At 36.9% G+C, this 16,408-nt stretch overlaps 1 protein-coding gene across 1 annotated transcript in view; it reads right to left on the bottom strand.

Moving 5' to 3' along the window:
• The window catches only part of ext1c (exostoses (multiple) 1c), a 93,900-nt gene that overhangs the window by 1,971 nt on the left and 75,521 nt on the right, over nucleotides 1–16,408 (bottom strand). Inside the window, exons 3-9 of the mRNA XM_088328860.1 lie at nucleotides 14,367–14,460; nucleotides 12,748–12,855; nucleotides 11,697–11,816; nucleotides 7,955–8,087; nucleotides 4,166–4,284; nucleotides 2,606–2,701; nucleotides 2,245–2,492 (exon numbers count right to left, since the gene is read on the bottom strand). Coding sequence (XP_088184986.1) covers nucleotides 2,245–2,492; nucleotides 2,606–2,701; nucleotides 4,166–4,284; nucleotides 7,955–8,087; nucleotides 11,697–11,816; nucleotides 12,748–12,855; nucleotides 14,367–14,460 — 918 coding nt within the window. The remainder of the gene's footprint in view (nucleotides 1–2,244; nucleotides 2,493–2,605; nucleotides 2,702–4,165; nucleotides 4,285–7,954; nucleotides 8,088–11,696; nucleotides 11,817–12,747; nucleotides 12,856–14,366; nucleotides 14,461–16,408) is intronic.

Here is a 16,408-nt window from a genome sequence, read left to right as displayed (position 1 = left end):
TTGTGAACTTTTTTTTTTTTTTAATGTTTTTTGTTTTATTGTACAAAGCAATCCGTTCTTATCGCTGTTCTGTAATTAAAAATAGCAAAAGAAAAGACAAAAGTTGTCCCTACATTTGTATTTCATTTTTGGAGATTTACTTTCCACCAACTATATATAATTTTCTTATTTTTGGACATTTTTGTGCAAATTAAAAACTGTAATTCCTAAAGCACCGCTAGGTGAAGAACTGTCTATGAATCTCCCGTTTTATGACGAGATCAGTGCCACCAATCTGACGTCATGACTCACTTTTTGGTTAGTTTTGTCAAATCAATAAACAAATACTCTATTGGGAGTTTGATTTTGAAAGATCAGCAATTCTTTCAATCACCACTCGGTGGAGTACTGTCTGGTTGGTTGGTTGGATTCCTACAGGGGTGTCAAAGTCAAATGGACGGAGGGCCAAATAAAACATTTGGCTACAAGCCGAGGGCCGGACTGTCCAATCTTTACTGAAACCAAGATTTAACCGACTGAAAACACAACAAATATATTACAATATGATTGTATAAATAAAGCAATATTTTCTTATGACTCTGTCAGTCATTTTTAATTTCAGCAGGCACAAAATACAAATGTCCTTTATATAAAAAACTCATAACATATCTCATAACAACAACTCATAACCATTTTCTATCATTCAATCATCTGAAATTATTAAAAAGAAATATTGCCTCGAAATACAATAAAATAAAGTGCAAAAATCTCTTGTTACTTAAAACCAATCAATAGCAATCAACACACTGGACCTCATCTGTCCTGCTCAAATGTACATTGACTTTCCTTTCTGGGCTTTCTCTGGGTTAGTGTGAAAAAAAGGAATTACTGATTAACAAATAATAACAATCAAAAGTCATTTTCTCTGCTAAATAGGAGACAATTTTATCAAAAGACTGTTGTCCACATCAAGATCTATTTTCCATGAAAAGCCAAAAAACAAGAAACACTCCCAGGACAGAGTCGGCAAACAAAAACAACATAGTCAACATAGACAATAAAGCTTTAAAATTCCCGAGGGGAACAACAAAAAACAAGACCTTCTTTATGTGCATATTTAACTTTTAAACTTGAACGGAGTAAAAACTTCAAATGTGTAATTGCACAGGAAACATTACTGTATTATTACTGTATTTACATACATTTATATACAGTACTGTATTACTACAACTCTACATTACTTGTTTGAGGCTGACGCTGATACTTTTCCAGCTACCTCCGTGAACATGTACTCCAACTCCCACCTTGTTTGAAAGCCCCGGTTTTCAGTGTCCACCTTCCGTTTAGCCATTGTTGATGGGTATATGTGGGCTAATTTTTGCTGTTATGCTAATGACTGCTGCTGATCGACTGCTGAATAAATCAAACCGCCTCCCGCTTTGCTCCTGCTCGGCGCGTCCCCGTTGCATTGTGGGAAATGTAGTATTCATGCGTACTGCGGGCTGCTGGCTTGCAGCGGCCTGCGGGCCGGATCTAATAATATATTGATATCGTCACGCGGGCCAGGTAAAACCCTCTCGCGGGCCTAATGTGGCCCGCGGGCCTTGACTCTGACATATGTGCCTTAAACACTAGGGTCTTGGGGGAACCATTTCCTGTGGTGGGTCTTGGTCAAGTACAGCCGGGTGACGTCCATTTCTATGAACTTCAATACATTTTCTGTTATTTTTTTTTTTATCAATTTATGTATCTATTTTTTAAATACAAAAGTCAAAATGACTAAAGCTAATTTCCTATAATTTTATTTCTACCAGTTTGATAGAATAATTTTTTTCTATTTTGACAATTTTGTGCAACAAGAAAAGCAAAAAATTAGAGTTTCGCTGAAAATAAAGATGTCATTTTTTTTAATCACCGCTAGATGACGTACTGTCCATGGACTTCTCGTTTTTTTTATTGTAAACAAATAAATAAACCATTTTTAATAGTAGCCTTTTGTAACTAAAAAAGCCACAAAGACAGCTGCTCCTAAAAGGTTTTGGGTCATTTTTGACGTATTTTTTTCACCCATTTCAATCACATTTTTGTCTCAAGTTTGTGCACTAAAATAGCAAACATTTGGAGTTTGAAAAATTAAATTATTTTATGTACCACTGGATAGACTACTATATATTAACTCATTTTTTTCTTAGAGCAAAATAATTGTTTTTATTGTTGTTTATTATAACTCAAAAGGAAAAACGTTTTTGTCTGTTTTTTTTGTACCTGTGGTAGAAGGCAGCCCCGGTCAGGACTATGGAATAGTCATTGGTCCATTTGGACGTGTACCCCCAGGCTCGTTTGAGGGGGTCCCAGAAGTGACTCCTCGGGGGGTACCCCACAATCCGATCGGGGAAACTCCGCCACACTAGGAAGGCGAAATTCACCTCGCTGGTCAACAGCACCGTATCCTCGTCCAGGCTCAGAACCGCGTCTGTTTCTATGGCAACGTGAGGCAGGAAGCGACTGCTGGTCTGCAACACCATCCCACAAAACAAAATGAATCGGTGTCGAGGAATCCGATAAGAACAATTCATCGGTGTCGTTCGGAAGAGAAACGATCAAACGGGACAAAAAAGACGCCAACCTTCCTCTTGCCGTCCGCCACCGTGAGGGGGACGGGCATGGGCGGCCATTTGCTGCGACTGGGCGGGGCTTTTTCGCTATTCCAGAGGATGATGATCTGTGAAGAGACCATTTTAAAGCAAAAACGGTGCATTAATTGCGATTAATTAGTTACAGTTAAGTGATTCATTTGCCTACTTTTATGCTATCAAAAGTAAAATAAATTCAAAATCAAAAGCGGGGGGCAAAAGCAAACCGGTGCATTAATTGTGATTAATTAATTACAGTTGGTTCTGAAATTATTCGTTTATCTTTATTCTTTTAATAATGCTGTCAAAAGTAAAATATGGCAAAAATATTATTTAAAAACAGAAACAGGGACAAAAGCAAACTGGTGCATTAATTGTGATTAATTAAATGCAGTTAGTGCTCAAGTGATTTATGTGTTTTAATTCTTTTGATAACGCTGTCAAAAGTAAATTCTAGGAAAAGGAGGTTTAAAAGCAAAAGCGTGGTCAACAAACAAAAAACAGTGCTTTTTATGTTTATTTATCACAGACAAAAGTCATTTTTTGGAGCAAGAGCACTGAGTTCAAGTCTGGAACCTACTTTGAGCCTGCTTTAACTCAGTTAAGTTAGGCGCTTTAAACCGATAACTTTCATCACCAAAGACGTTTTAAACATTATTTTAGGGGAAAAATATTTTGGCCCAGTTGCTTATCTAATTATTTTCTCTTATGTGTTGATCAAAACAGCTAGATATTAAATTAATTAATTTAATTAATTCTTAATTACCTAGGAAAGTTAACTAGTAATTTAATTTTAATATTTACATGTATTTACCTATGTATACATATTTTGATTGCCTCAATTTACACAAGGCAACAAAAATATGTATATATATAGGGTTTCAAAACATTTAATTGAAGTGAGTTACTTTTGGAATTCATGTTTTAGCTAATTTTTCTCCCAACTGCAGTGCTAAATAAAAAAAAGCCACAAAAAAATGCATTACTTTGACTGTAACTAATTGATCAAATGATTAATATGGACCGAGTCAGGGTAAAGGAGGGCTTGGAAAAAACTTGTATACAGTGAGTTAAGAATTAACTAAAATTTAAAGGTTGAACTCACAAGTTAAATGCTTGAATCAAAGCTTGGACACTAAATAACAGGTTTTAAGCCACAATTTGAGAGTTGATACATCATTTAAGCATTTATATTTGAGTTAAAGTTTTAAAATATCTAAACCGGTTTTAACTGGAGTTCAAGCAGATTTAAAGCTATAAACGTCGAGCTGAGCTCGAGTTAAAACTTTAACTTAGGGTTAAATATGTAAGACATGTTTGTGCATGAAGAGTTCAAGCAGCTCCAAAGAGTTCAAGCTGTTTTAAAGCTATAACTGCGCATTTGAGGCTGAGTTAAAGCTTTTTTTTTTGAGTTAAATAATTAAAAAAAAAAACTGTTTGAACTGGAGAATTCAAGGATCTTTCAAGCTATAACTGTAAAATTGAGGGTGTGTTCTCGGGAGATGAAGAGATTCTCTTGCTCAAAACGCAGTTTTTTTTTTAAATCGACTTACCTGTGAGCAGTACTTGGACTTGGAGACCACCTGAAGGAGCTTCATTATTGGCTGAGACTGAGACACCAATGGGGAGATGGCGTGGATGATGGCGGTGAATTCCTGATTCGGGTTGATACCTGTAACAATTGTTATTTTTGTCAATTTTGAAGCATTAAAATACTCGGCATGTTTGATACGACGCATTTCCAGACCGACACCAACATCGCTAGCCATTGCGAATAACCATACGTTGAAATATGGCCCAGTATCGGCTCGATACCAATACCAGATATATGGTACTGATCAAGTCTTTCTACAAATAAAAATCTCCGCTCTTTTGATCTCCAATTTATTTTCCTTGATTCAAAACGGGCAGAGGAAAGCCACTGATAGTAGTATCACTTATCAATAAGTAGTATCGATTCTGATATTCAGACATATGTTAAATATTTTTACATTAGAACTTTCAATTTTTAAGCTTACCAAGCCAATACCAGCCTTATTTCAAGGTATTTTAATTTTTAAAAGCTTTAAATCACATATTTTCTTTTTCAATTAAAGTCATCTTTTTTTTAATTGGTATTGGTGCCGATATAAGCCTTATTTCAAGGAATCAGTACTCACAACAGTGCTTAGTTCTTATCGACTGCGCTCTAGAGGCCATTTGACGTTTAAAAAAAAAAAGAAAATTACAGTATCAGTCTTTCCACTTTTCCCTATTTGATTCAAAAAGACAGGAAAGGAAAATATATTTTTTTGGGGGAGAACCAAATATATTTAAAGACAAATTTCAACAAAACTGCCAAAAAGATAATTTTTCAGGTAATTTTATTTCACTGAGTGAAGTTAGATGGTGTGATGAAAATTATGAAATAATAATTATAAGGCCAGAGCCTGTCTACCATATCAACAAATATACCACTTAAAACGTGTCTCCCATAGTTACTTAAGAGTTTTACGGCTCATTTTAACCATAATTTTGCCCCTAAAAAGGGATTTAAAACCAAAATGATTTTGTAAAAATGTCACAAGCAAGTGCTTGTGTTGTGTGCATAGCTCTGCCCATCTCTACCTTTCACCCGATCAGATTGCTCTGGGTCCTTTGCTGGCATGTATGAGTAAATGAAATGAAATGAAATGAAATTGTTTATTGAAGGTATTGTTGGATACATTAATCAAAACATGACACAAAAAGAAAAACTAATGCTGAGAGTGAGCATGGCCAAATATGGTCACCTTACGCCCCCTCCCCTAAGGAAATTTGACAGATCTGTTTCTGCCAACCTTTGCTTAAAGGTTTGCACCGTATTTGCACTAATAACCCGGTCAGGCAAAAAATTCCAAATTTTTGGTATTCTGAAAGAAATAAAGTTTCCGTGCAAGTTGCTGGTAGGTCTAGGCACCCGTAACTTATATCTGTGACCACGTAAACCATCAACACGACAGAACTCAAAAAATTGATCGAAAGGCACATCGATCATTCCATGCAGTACTTTGAACACAAAAATTAAATCAAATCGAATTCTACGGAGCTCCAAAAAGTCCAAGTTCAGTCTTTGTAGTCTTTCCGGATATGACAAGCTGTGCATCCCAGGTATCCGCTTCGTATACCGTCGTTGAACTCCTTCCAGTAGGTTAATGTCCTTGAGTAAGTAAGGGTTCCACACAACGCTGTTATATTCTAACCCGGGTCTAACATAAACGCAAAACATTCGAACTAAGAATGCTGGGTTCTTGTTGTAAAAGTTTCTGTAAATGTTTGATGCTATGTTATTGGCTTTGTTGGTAATTTTGGCGATATGCGTGATAAACTTTAAGTTTGAAGTAAGAGTGACACCCAGATCCTTATGTTTAGTAACAACATGCAAATCATGATCATTAATGTTATACAGCGGAACAGAACCATGTAAAAACGACTGTGCTAAGCATTTATGAGATGACAATTGCAGTTGCCACTTTTCGGACCAAAGAAAAACTGATTTAATGTCATTTCGGAGAGAATCAATTGTTCCTGCCACCTGGGTTTTTGGTAAGAAAGCCGACAGTTTAGCATCATCGGCAAAAATTGAGATGTCACTACTTTGAATGGCCTCAGGTATTTACAGTTTGTTCTGTAGGTTTTCATCATAAAGTGACTCAACATTGAACATATGGTATAATGTTTGAGGACCTTCCATAGAAAGGATTCCTTAGCAATGTACAGCAAATGGGGTATGTTAGTGTATCGCCGTGATTGTAAACTGTAATAGAGACTGTCCATCCATCCATTATCCGTGCCGCTTATCCTGGTTGCCAGCCAGTCGCATGGACACAGAGACAGACAACTCACTCGCTCATTCACACCCAGGGACAATTTGGACCAGGCAATTATCAGGTAATGTATGCTTTTGGAATGTGGGAGGAAACCGGAGTGCCCGGAGGAAACCCATGCAAGCCGGGGGAGAACAAGCAAACTCCAGACAGGAAGGTTCGATCTCATGACCTCAGAACTGTGCCGCACACGCGCTAACCACTGCTCCGCCTTGGTGCTGGACTGAATGTTTTGCAATTTCAGAGTTGCTTTGGTTTCGCATGGGTTACAATTGTCACCAATGTTCCCTCTAATTTTCCAAAGGTCTGAGCGTTCACACAAAGTCGGTGAGCAACGCTTGAAACAACAGTGAGCAACAGCAACCCCAAGTGTAGCAACTAAATCATTATCAAACATGTCCAAAACTTGACATCACGTTACATTTTGCCGAGTTTCCGGCAATGCAAAATTATTTTGAATGAATTGCCTAATGTACGATTGCAAAGGTTGCAGGGCCTACAAACGTCATTTGTTTTTACAATTATTTCACAAGATTTCCATTTTTTTTATTCCTGGTATCTTTTATCGCATAATACTAACATTTTTGGGGACTTTTTTAGTCGATTGCACGATACAGAACTGTATTTAATTACATTTTTTAGTGGAAGTACAAAGTTGGCAACAAGATTAACTTGATATAATTGGAAATTATTTGAATGCAAAACAAACTTTTTCCTCTATTTTCCCTGTTTTTTCTCCTTTTTTTGAAATTCCTTTTAAATAAATCTCATTGTGTTTATTTTTTTCCTAGCTGTTACTTTTTTCTTGCTTTTTTTTTCTCTATTACCCTTTTCCCTTTATTTGCTTCTTTTTTTTCTTCTGGCTTTTTTTCTGAAATTTTCCAGCTCTTTTTTTTTAATCTTTTTCTCTCGTTTTTTTTTTTTTTTTCTCAGCTTTTCACTACTTTTTCATTTTGGTATATATATTTTTTGTTCTATTTCCCCCCTTCCTTTAAGTCATTTTGTGCACAATTTTACATAATATTTGGTCGTGTAGGGATTAAAGAAGCAAAAACAACCTGAAGAGCCGTTTGGGACCCGGAAGAGCCGGTTCTTTTTAGTGAGCCGAGCCGAAGAAGCCAGTCCTCCAAAAACTCTATTGACTTTACTCAACTTCATTCTACTTCGACATTTACTTCAAAATACCGCATTTAGAACATAGCGTCAGGGGAACCCGTGTATTTTTTACCTTAATTCACTGTAACTTTGACTTAATTCGCTTTTTAATTAGCAATTTCAAGCCCTCATTTTTTGTGAGCTGGCTAAATTTTCTTGTGCGCGGAAAATTGCGCACACACGCAGCTTAGAGGGAACATTGATTGTCACTGCTCAGTTCACATTTGGAACGATTCAGAAGAATAGCAAAGGACTCATTTTATCTCCAAGCCTGATGTACTCATGAAACAAGCCAAAGGTTCCCAACCCTTGGTTTAAACGTTGCATATCATTTTTATTTACCTAAGCCCAGGTAGTAGAAAGGGAAATGCGCAAGGTGGGTGGAATATTCTGGCAGGACGAGCAGACCTCCTGGCAGGGAGTTCCACATGTATTTGTTTCTTGATATGTGGGAAAATACACGATCCTTAATAATCTGCAAAAAAGAAAAAAAGGAAACATTTGATTATTTTCCGTGGTGTACTTCCTATTTCTACCACTAAGAGGTATCCATGAGGCGATTATCGTGTAGCATCCCCACTGGGACGCAAGCGCTTCTCTGACCTCAGGCTGACTGCACAGCTGTTTCCCATGGGGTGAGGTCCAACCTCCCCCTCTCCCTATAACCCCCCCTCCTCAGTTTGCTGTATGTATATAAGCAGCTTATCAGCAACCTCCAGAACCTTGCCTTTATTATCTCAAGCATAAATCCCTGCAGCGGACACACTTTTCTTTTACAAACGGGGACGTGCAAAAGGGGAGCACGTGTGGTCTTTGCCATAAATCGTCTTTTATGAAATGCTTCCCTATATTTATATCTATTTTATATATAACTAGCTCTAAAAGATCAGCCTTCAATTCAAAGAGAAGCAGATTCTGAAATTAATGAAAGTCGTGATGGATATTGACGTCAACCACATCTTGAAAAGTATTTATACATTCTCTGATTTTAGAATGCTCATTAAATACCGTACTTTCAGGCACACCTAAAATCCTTTATTTTTTCAAAAGCTGACCGTGTGCCTTATAATACACTGCGCCTTATATATGGATCAACATTGAGTCGCAAGGTCTCGCAACTAAGGTAAGCAACCGCGAACTCGATATTTCTCTGTAGAAAAGTGCGTTGTGCATGCTGGTATATATATATATACAGTATGTATATACATACATACATACATACATACATACATACATACATACATACATACATACATACATACACACACACACACACACACACACACACACACACACACACAAACACACACACACACATTCATTTACTAACCAATGTGTCGATCATCATTTAAATTGGTCACTATTGGCTGAAATTATTCGGTGGTAAAGGAGGCTGGTCCTTTTTAGCATTTAGAGGCCCGTACAGGCTAAACTGGGGTAAGACAAATATGTGAAATACATTTTATGGAGCTAAACAGACAGCTAGTAACAAGTAACTTACAACAATGCACTTTTTGTATGAGTTAAAATATTTTGAAAATTTCAATTTTCTATATTGGCATAGTCTTTTAAATATATATTTTTTTAAATTAAAATTGTGAAAATACGCTTTTTTCAGATCAAAACTTCTTATTTATCTGGCAAGATCATTTTCTAAATTTAAATAAAACACTTATTTCTTAATTAATGTTTTTAAAATATATATTTTAACTATATTTAGTCACAATTTTAAACCTTTTGCTTCCCCACAAAAAAGAGAAAGGATGGTATAGAAAAATACACTTTTTATATTTACTGTTGTTATTTTGACAGATATATATCAATTTTGCATGTGGAGCTGAAACCACATTAAAAATAAATAAATACATGAATACATCTTAGCCAATTAGTCTGCAATTAGAACAAGGAAAAAATTACCAGCCGGCTCAGGCTCCGTTTGATCCAAAACAAATAATCAAATATGAATTGATGTACACTGCGTCCAAGAAGGAACTGTATGACAGCGTGATTTGGACAAGACGATTAAAGTGTGAGGCGGAACGGGGCATGTTCGGACCGAGATTTGCAGCATAATGAGAAAGTATGTCACATGTATACATTAAAGGCCCCTTTGAGTCTGCAGGCATCTCAGGTGTGCGCTTTGAAACTGTCCCCTCTAACACGCCCCCAAAAAGCACCACCAAAGAAACTCTGGAATCGGGAATCCCTCTCTGTAATCATAACAGAGTCTTTTCCATTCAAATGGAAATCTCTCGGAGGAAAACGTTTCAAAAGGAAATCGGAAAACAGCCGAGTTTTCTTTTTGTGCGAGTGCTCGGTGACTAAAATCTGCATTTACCTCGGAAGTTTGAGGAGGCGACGCTTTTATATTACAGAATCCTTTTCGACTCCTTACAGGGTGAAATCTGTTTAGCATGCAAAGCAAACTCAACAAGTGCAAAGACACAAAATACCTGTTCATAACACATGTAATAATACATCAAAGAATCTATTGTAACCAAGGGCGTAGGTTTGACATGGACTGAGGGGACGTGTCCCCACCAATATTAAGCAATCATAGTTGTTTACCCTCCAAATAGTTTGTGATCACTTAAATGATTGCACTATTTCCTAACCAATGCCAAAACCAAACCTGCACCCTGGATTTAATTAGCTTCACATATCTATTGATGAATACAAAAATCGATTGATAAATAAACAAATTACTGAAAAAAATAAATTGAAAGAGAATCTTAAAATTGTCACAAACCCAGAAACGGAGACAGGACCCAGTAGCGTTCGTTTTCTCAGTTTTATTGAAAAGAGGGAGAGAAGGGCTTGCTTCCACGATCCGAGGATCGAAGAACCAAGGGGAGCAGGAGATGCGGAATTGGCACTTCCGTGTCTAGCGAGGGTGATCGGAGACAGGCGGGAATAGCTAGTCGTTGGCCGGGACTGGAGATCAAGGCAGTGTCGAGTTCGTAAACGAGGTCGGTAGCAGGAGGCAGGCAGGTAACGGGGTGGAACAGGTCAGGTAACAGGCAGGCAGAACGGGGCATTGTCAGGTCCGGAATCAGGCAGAAAAAAGCAGGGCGGGAACGGAGACGGACAAAGAGTCTTACTGAGCTGAAGGCAACAGTTCGCATAACGATCTGACGGCTTCCTCTTGGAAGCCGGGAGTTTAAAAAGACAGTGTTCACCAATCAGCTGCCGGGACGTCGGTTTTGACTTTGTCCGGTTCCCTGCCTGTGTTTCCTGTCCAGTATTGTTCCCGTCTATTTTGTCCTATTTAATATCGATCTCCAGTTTCGTTCAAGTCTAGTTTGTCCTGCTTAATTTCGATATCCAGGTTTGATATTAATCCTGTCTGTCCCGTCCTGTCCGGTACAGCTCCATCTGTCCGATATCTGCTTGAGCAATGGGTATCGATCTCGTCGGCCTCTGGCTTCCTGTCATTCCATCCCAAACTGCAGCCTTACGTCCAACGATCGCTGAATCACTGGCGTTTGGGTTAAAATAAAAGCTTGTGTGAGAAACGTCACGCACTTGGGTTCTCCTCCTGTTCCGGTTCATGACAAATTTAATATAATTAAAATAAATGTCGACCCATAAACAATAATCTTATGTCCCCCATTTTTATTTATGTATTTATTTATTTATAAATGTTGTCAACTACAAATATATTAATATGCATTTTTTTATTAAAATAAAATTAATATTTATTATTTTAACATTGTTTTTGGCATCTGTAGATGCAACATAAATGCAGATGTTCAAAGAGAATGTTACAAAAAGAAAAGAGAAGTAATTTCCTTATTATTACAATTACAACAATTCTATACTGTATTTTGAAATTTGTTTCCATCACTGAAAAAACATTGACAAGGCATATTGTTGATGAATCAAATTATGAGTCAAAATTCATATTTTTGTGTGCTTATACGTTTTTTTCTTTTAAGAAAAACATTTTTTTTTTCACCTTTTGGTCACAAATCATTTGATTTAAAAATACATTTAAAAAAAATTGAAATTGAAACCTAATTTACACATATAGATAACTTAAAAAATAAATACATATTTCACCAGAATTGGCATCCAGATTTACCTCCAGTGTAGTGAGGACAATTTTGTCCACAGAAGAGAAGTAAGCGTCCCACAACATTTGTGTCCTCTGCCTGAGAGCCAAAACTCGTTCATTGCCCACCGCCCTCACCGTGGACGGCACCTAAACAATACAAATATAATCGTCAAGAATCATGTCCAGACAATGGTACGAGCTACTTTTAATCCGCGTCGCCACGACAACCATCTTAACTCATCCAATGCCAGATATTACTTTCAAATGGGAAGAGCCAGCTATTTTTTTTTGCCATTTAGACTAATTTTTGAAGGTCCGCAGAACATTTAGTTGTGTAACTATACAGGCATAGGTGATATCATAAGAAAGTTATAACCTATATCTTACATTAGAAAACAAAGTATGTTTCAAGCTTTTATCATTGTTTAGTAAACAGCAGTTGAACATTGCGAAGTTTCTTGAAACTCATTTCCAATAAAACATCCGAGTAAAACGTCTTTTTGTGAACGGATGCATTCCTTTTTTTCATTCCAACAACACTGAACTTATGCATTAACGATGCATAATCTTTGCAAGCAATTTTCAGCGCCCGATGTTTCACACTATTTCGGTCACCATGGCGATCGCGTTCGGAAGTGCACAAAATGTCATCCATGTCCACCTTAATGATGATGAAGGGAGTTCTTTCTTTGTCTTTCTTAGAAAGAAAAAAGCTCTGGTGAAGTGTTAAACCTCTGTATTTATCTACTGCTTTTCTCACCACACTGCTTCACTAATCCACCTCACCATATGAGACCGCCTACACACTCTCGTTTGACGAAAAAAGGAAGCAACGTTGGGATGTGTGGGCTTCTTTGATGTGTGGACACAGATCTGATCAAAGCTTCTTCTGTCATCTTAAAGTGATTTATCTTATCGAAACGATTCCCAGAGGCTTGATACTCACTGATGAGCTGCGCCAATCCCTTCTATTTTCATGTTTTGGCACTCAGGGACAATTCTTCTGAAAATGTATCCATAAGTTATGGCACTGAACGAGTTAACGGTGTGTCCATTTTTTATTGTTGCAAGTATTTACCTGTAAGAGCAGTCTCTCGTCCCCTTCAATGACGGCCTGGTTCCATTGGATGATGTCGGAAAATGGCAACTCCCATCCGTTGCTAAGCAACACGGGGATGCACGCCGCCTGGACACGGGATGCGAGGAACAAACACACTCAATTTATGATGCACGAGGCAATGAAACTATACCTGGTGTTCAAATAACACACAGTGTCCCTTTATGTTTAGTTCTACAGCAAAGTAAGTCAAAATTGCGTACAAATTTGATAGCATGTTAAATGGGGTTAGCATTAGTCACTTGAGAAGTCAGTCACCTATTTAGCCACAAAGTTAGCATGTTTACACCCTGACAGGGACGGACTATTGAGTCATATTTTGAAATTCCTTATTTGCCACATCACCCTGCAGCTTTTTGCCCAGGGACTTTGCAAAAAAAGCAAACTAGGCAGACCGTGTTAAAAAGCACAAGGAAAAATACAAACTACTGAGACCCAAAGTGACCAAAACACAGCATTTTATTTCTATATAACTATTTTTGCATAGTTTCTTTTTATCTCATGTCCCTTAAATGAACATTGTGTTATCATTCACTCCTAGATGGCACTACATTGTCTAATGCAAACCAAAACAATGCTAAATGAGCACAGACTGGCAGCAAAATGCCAGACAAACATGGCGACGACTACTATGTATGGATGATGCGATGTAAAAGAAACACAAATTTCTCGACCTACAATTGTTTTGTTTTTTGACAAAAATATAACACTGGAATGATAGTTTGTGTATTTTTGCCCATTGTTCAAATCAATATTTCTTTTTACTGAATTACCACTATGAGGCGCTAAATAATATACAGTGTCCCTTAAAACGTGGAGACAGCATAATAAGAAAAATAACTTTAAAATTTAGTAATATGATCAAAAGAAAAAAAAAGCAATACTATACTTACATATTTATTTGTTTGTATTATTTCATTGAATCTCTAACTGGAATTTTCGTAGACACAATTATTTATATTATTTAAAAATATGTATGCACATATTTTTCTTATTATGATTATTTAAGGATGTAAAAAGGGACATAAAGTTAAAAAAAGGGAAAAAAATAAATATGAGGTAAAAAAAGTATAAACAAAAATTTTGCGTCCTACAAAACTAAACTATTGTAATTTTACGTTATCCTTTGCCTAAATATGTTACTTTACTTTTATTATATTTACTAATAAAAAGTTTAAAAACATAAAGAACTGTAGTGACTCAAAAATAATTCTTTTGTAAAGAAAAAGGAAAAAAATAAAATAAATAAAATAGATCTACTAAGTACAAATAAAAAAGCTTAACAATTAGGTTTATTCTTTTAAATGCATTTTATTTTTGCCTAAATATGTATGCACATATTTTATTTCTTTTTAAAAAGCGGGGGAAAGAAAATAATATCTAAAATAATTTCAACATGTTGTTTTTATCTCTTAATTTATTTTAAATGTTACGCTAGTTTTTCCTTTAGTGCTACACTGCAAATAAAAAAAATCCAGTTTAATTAAAAAAGAAAAATAATTATACATAGTACATAAGAAATAACACAAATTATAACCCCCGAAAATTTCAAAATCCTAAAAATCTAATATGAATTTTACCTGCAAGGACTCAAGGAATCGAAAGGAACCCAGGCGCCGTCCTCGAGGCACCAGACAAAAAGTAGAGTTATGGAGCAGCTCCTGATAGTCAAACCTAAGAAACGATAATAATAATTGAGGATAAATTGAAACAACAACAGGAGGAGAAATTACATCGTCCTAGTGCAATAAAAGAACAACAAAGATGATGAAATGCTCTTATTTTGAAACGTTATATTTAATACATTCTCATCATGGTTCCCTTTACAGTGCAAACACAAATAAACCATTTTTTGTAACCACAAATAAGCTAACGCCTTAAACCCAATACATTGTAAAATGATTTTCTCATATGCAACCGATTGGTTTGTTGCTGTAATGGGTAAAGAAAAAACAACCTTTTTCCTCCAGTGCCTCACCAATACATTACCTGAGGGTATTCTATCAACTCAGGCTCATATTTCATAGCCACTATGTAAAACACAACCTTGTCATCCATCATTCCTTCAGCGACAGGAGCTGGCAAACATGCGCCGGGGAAATCGGATTTTAACGTGCGCTGAAAAAATTAAGAGGGATTTTATAGATTGAGTTAGGGGGAGAAAGTGAAGGAGTTTACATTCCAGGTTTGATGATGACAAATGCGATTGGGTTTACTCTGACCCACTTCTGTCTTTCTGTTGCTGTTTTTGTTTTCGCGTATGCTACAATGAAAGACTGGGGGCAGAGAGTGGAACGTGTGTGAGTTTTTTTTTTTTAATGAGACTGTATTGTCTTCAGGCGCCTATTGTGTCTTGTTGAATGAATTGTATATAGTAACACTAGGTTTTGTCCTTTTGTGATGACAAAAATGAGGGACCTGATGAGCAATCAGCTGATTTTAGCTGAAAAATACAGACTCATTAAAAAAGTAGGTTACACTGTAATCCCTCGTTTATCGTGGTTAAGGGGGACCAGGACCCCTGGCGGTGTGCAAAAATTACCGAAATAAGCCCCCCTCCCCCAATTTTTACATGCGCTCTGCCGGCCACTGCTCTCAGCAATAGTCGCGCTCAGCAACAATTGACAGGGTATAATGCCGGAGTCTCAAACTCAATTAACCTTAGGGCCGCTGCAGACAGAGCCTGGGTGAGGCTGGGCCGCATCAGGATTTCAACAAGAAAAACGCTGATAATATATATATTTTTTACTCGCACACACGAAGTAATTGTGGCTGCTATACATATCTGAAAGGGAAATCATGGTTTAAATGTTAATTTTTTGCTCTTATATCGATATACGTTTATATTTATATAGTACACTCAACAGGTGTTTGTGGTTTTACGAATTTGAGTTTTGCTCAGAGGCACACACTTTCAGGGTCAAAAGAACAAGTTCCCGTACACCAACTAGGTGTCTCTCATTAAAAAGCTAAAACTTAAAAGGCCACTAACAGTTTCCCAGGCTACTCTTGCTTATCCGTTTAAAAGAACTTCCAGGTGCTTATCAAACAATGAATTACTGTGGTGTCCAAGACTCCTCATGCTAGCCAATCACATAATTCATTTTGCTAATCTAGCTCCCAGGATCTGCTAAACAAAGAAAGTCTCTGGGTTAAAGGGTACGACCTTCGATTTATACTGTAATGTTAGCTTGCCCCCTAGTGGAAGAGTGTAACCTCTTTTTTCTTTGTTTAATGTTAGGTTAGAGTTTCCGTAGTGGCCAGCAGTGTATAACACACCATGTAACCAAAGAAATCGTCCAATCAGAATGCCTCTCACAAGCATGTGATGTATTTTATCCTTCAATCAAATGTGTTGTTTCATTCTTGTGTGTTCCAATAAATGAGCCTCTAGCCATAGGCAGAGTGTGATTCCTACCTGAGCCGATCTTGGAAGCACGCGGCTCCGATGGAAGGGCTATTAAAAACCTATATATCCGACACAGAGTGTGTTATTTTCTTCATCCCAATACAATCTCAAATTTTAACATTGACAATATCTAACTTGCACGGGTCACTGTAACATAAAGCATTCATATTAAGGCGGGGGCATCAGACTATAACTGGCCCGCGGGCCATAAGT

Source organism: Urocampus carinirostris, chromosome 2 (genome assembly GCF_059441175.1).
Source record: "Urocampus carinirostris isolate Australia breed hairy pipefish chromosome 2, RoL_Ucar_1.0, whole genome shotgun sequence".
Lineage (NCBI taxonomy): Eukaryota > Metazoa > Chordata > Actinopteri > Syngnathiformes > Syngnathidae > Urocampus > Urocampus carinirostris.
This window is presented reverse-complemented; position numbering and strand designations above follow the sequence as displayed.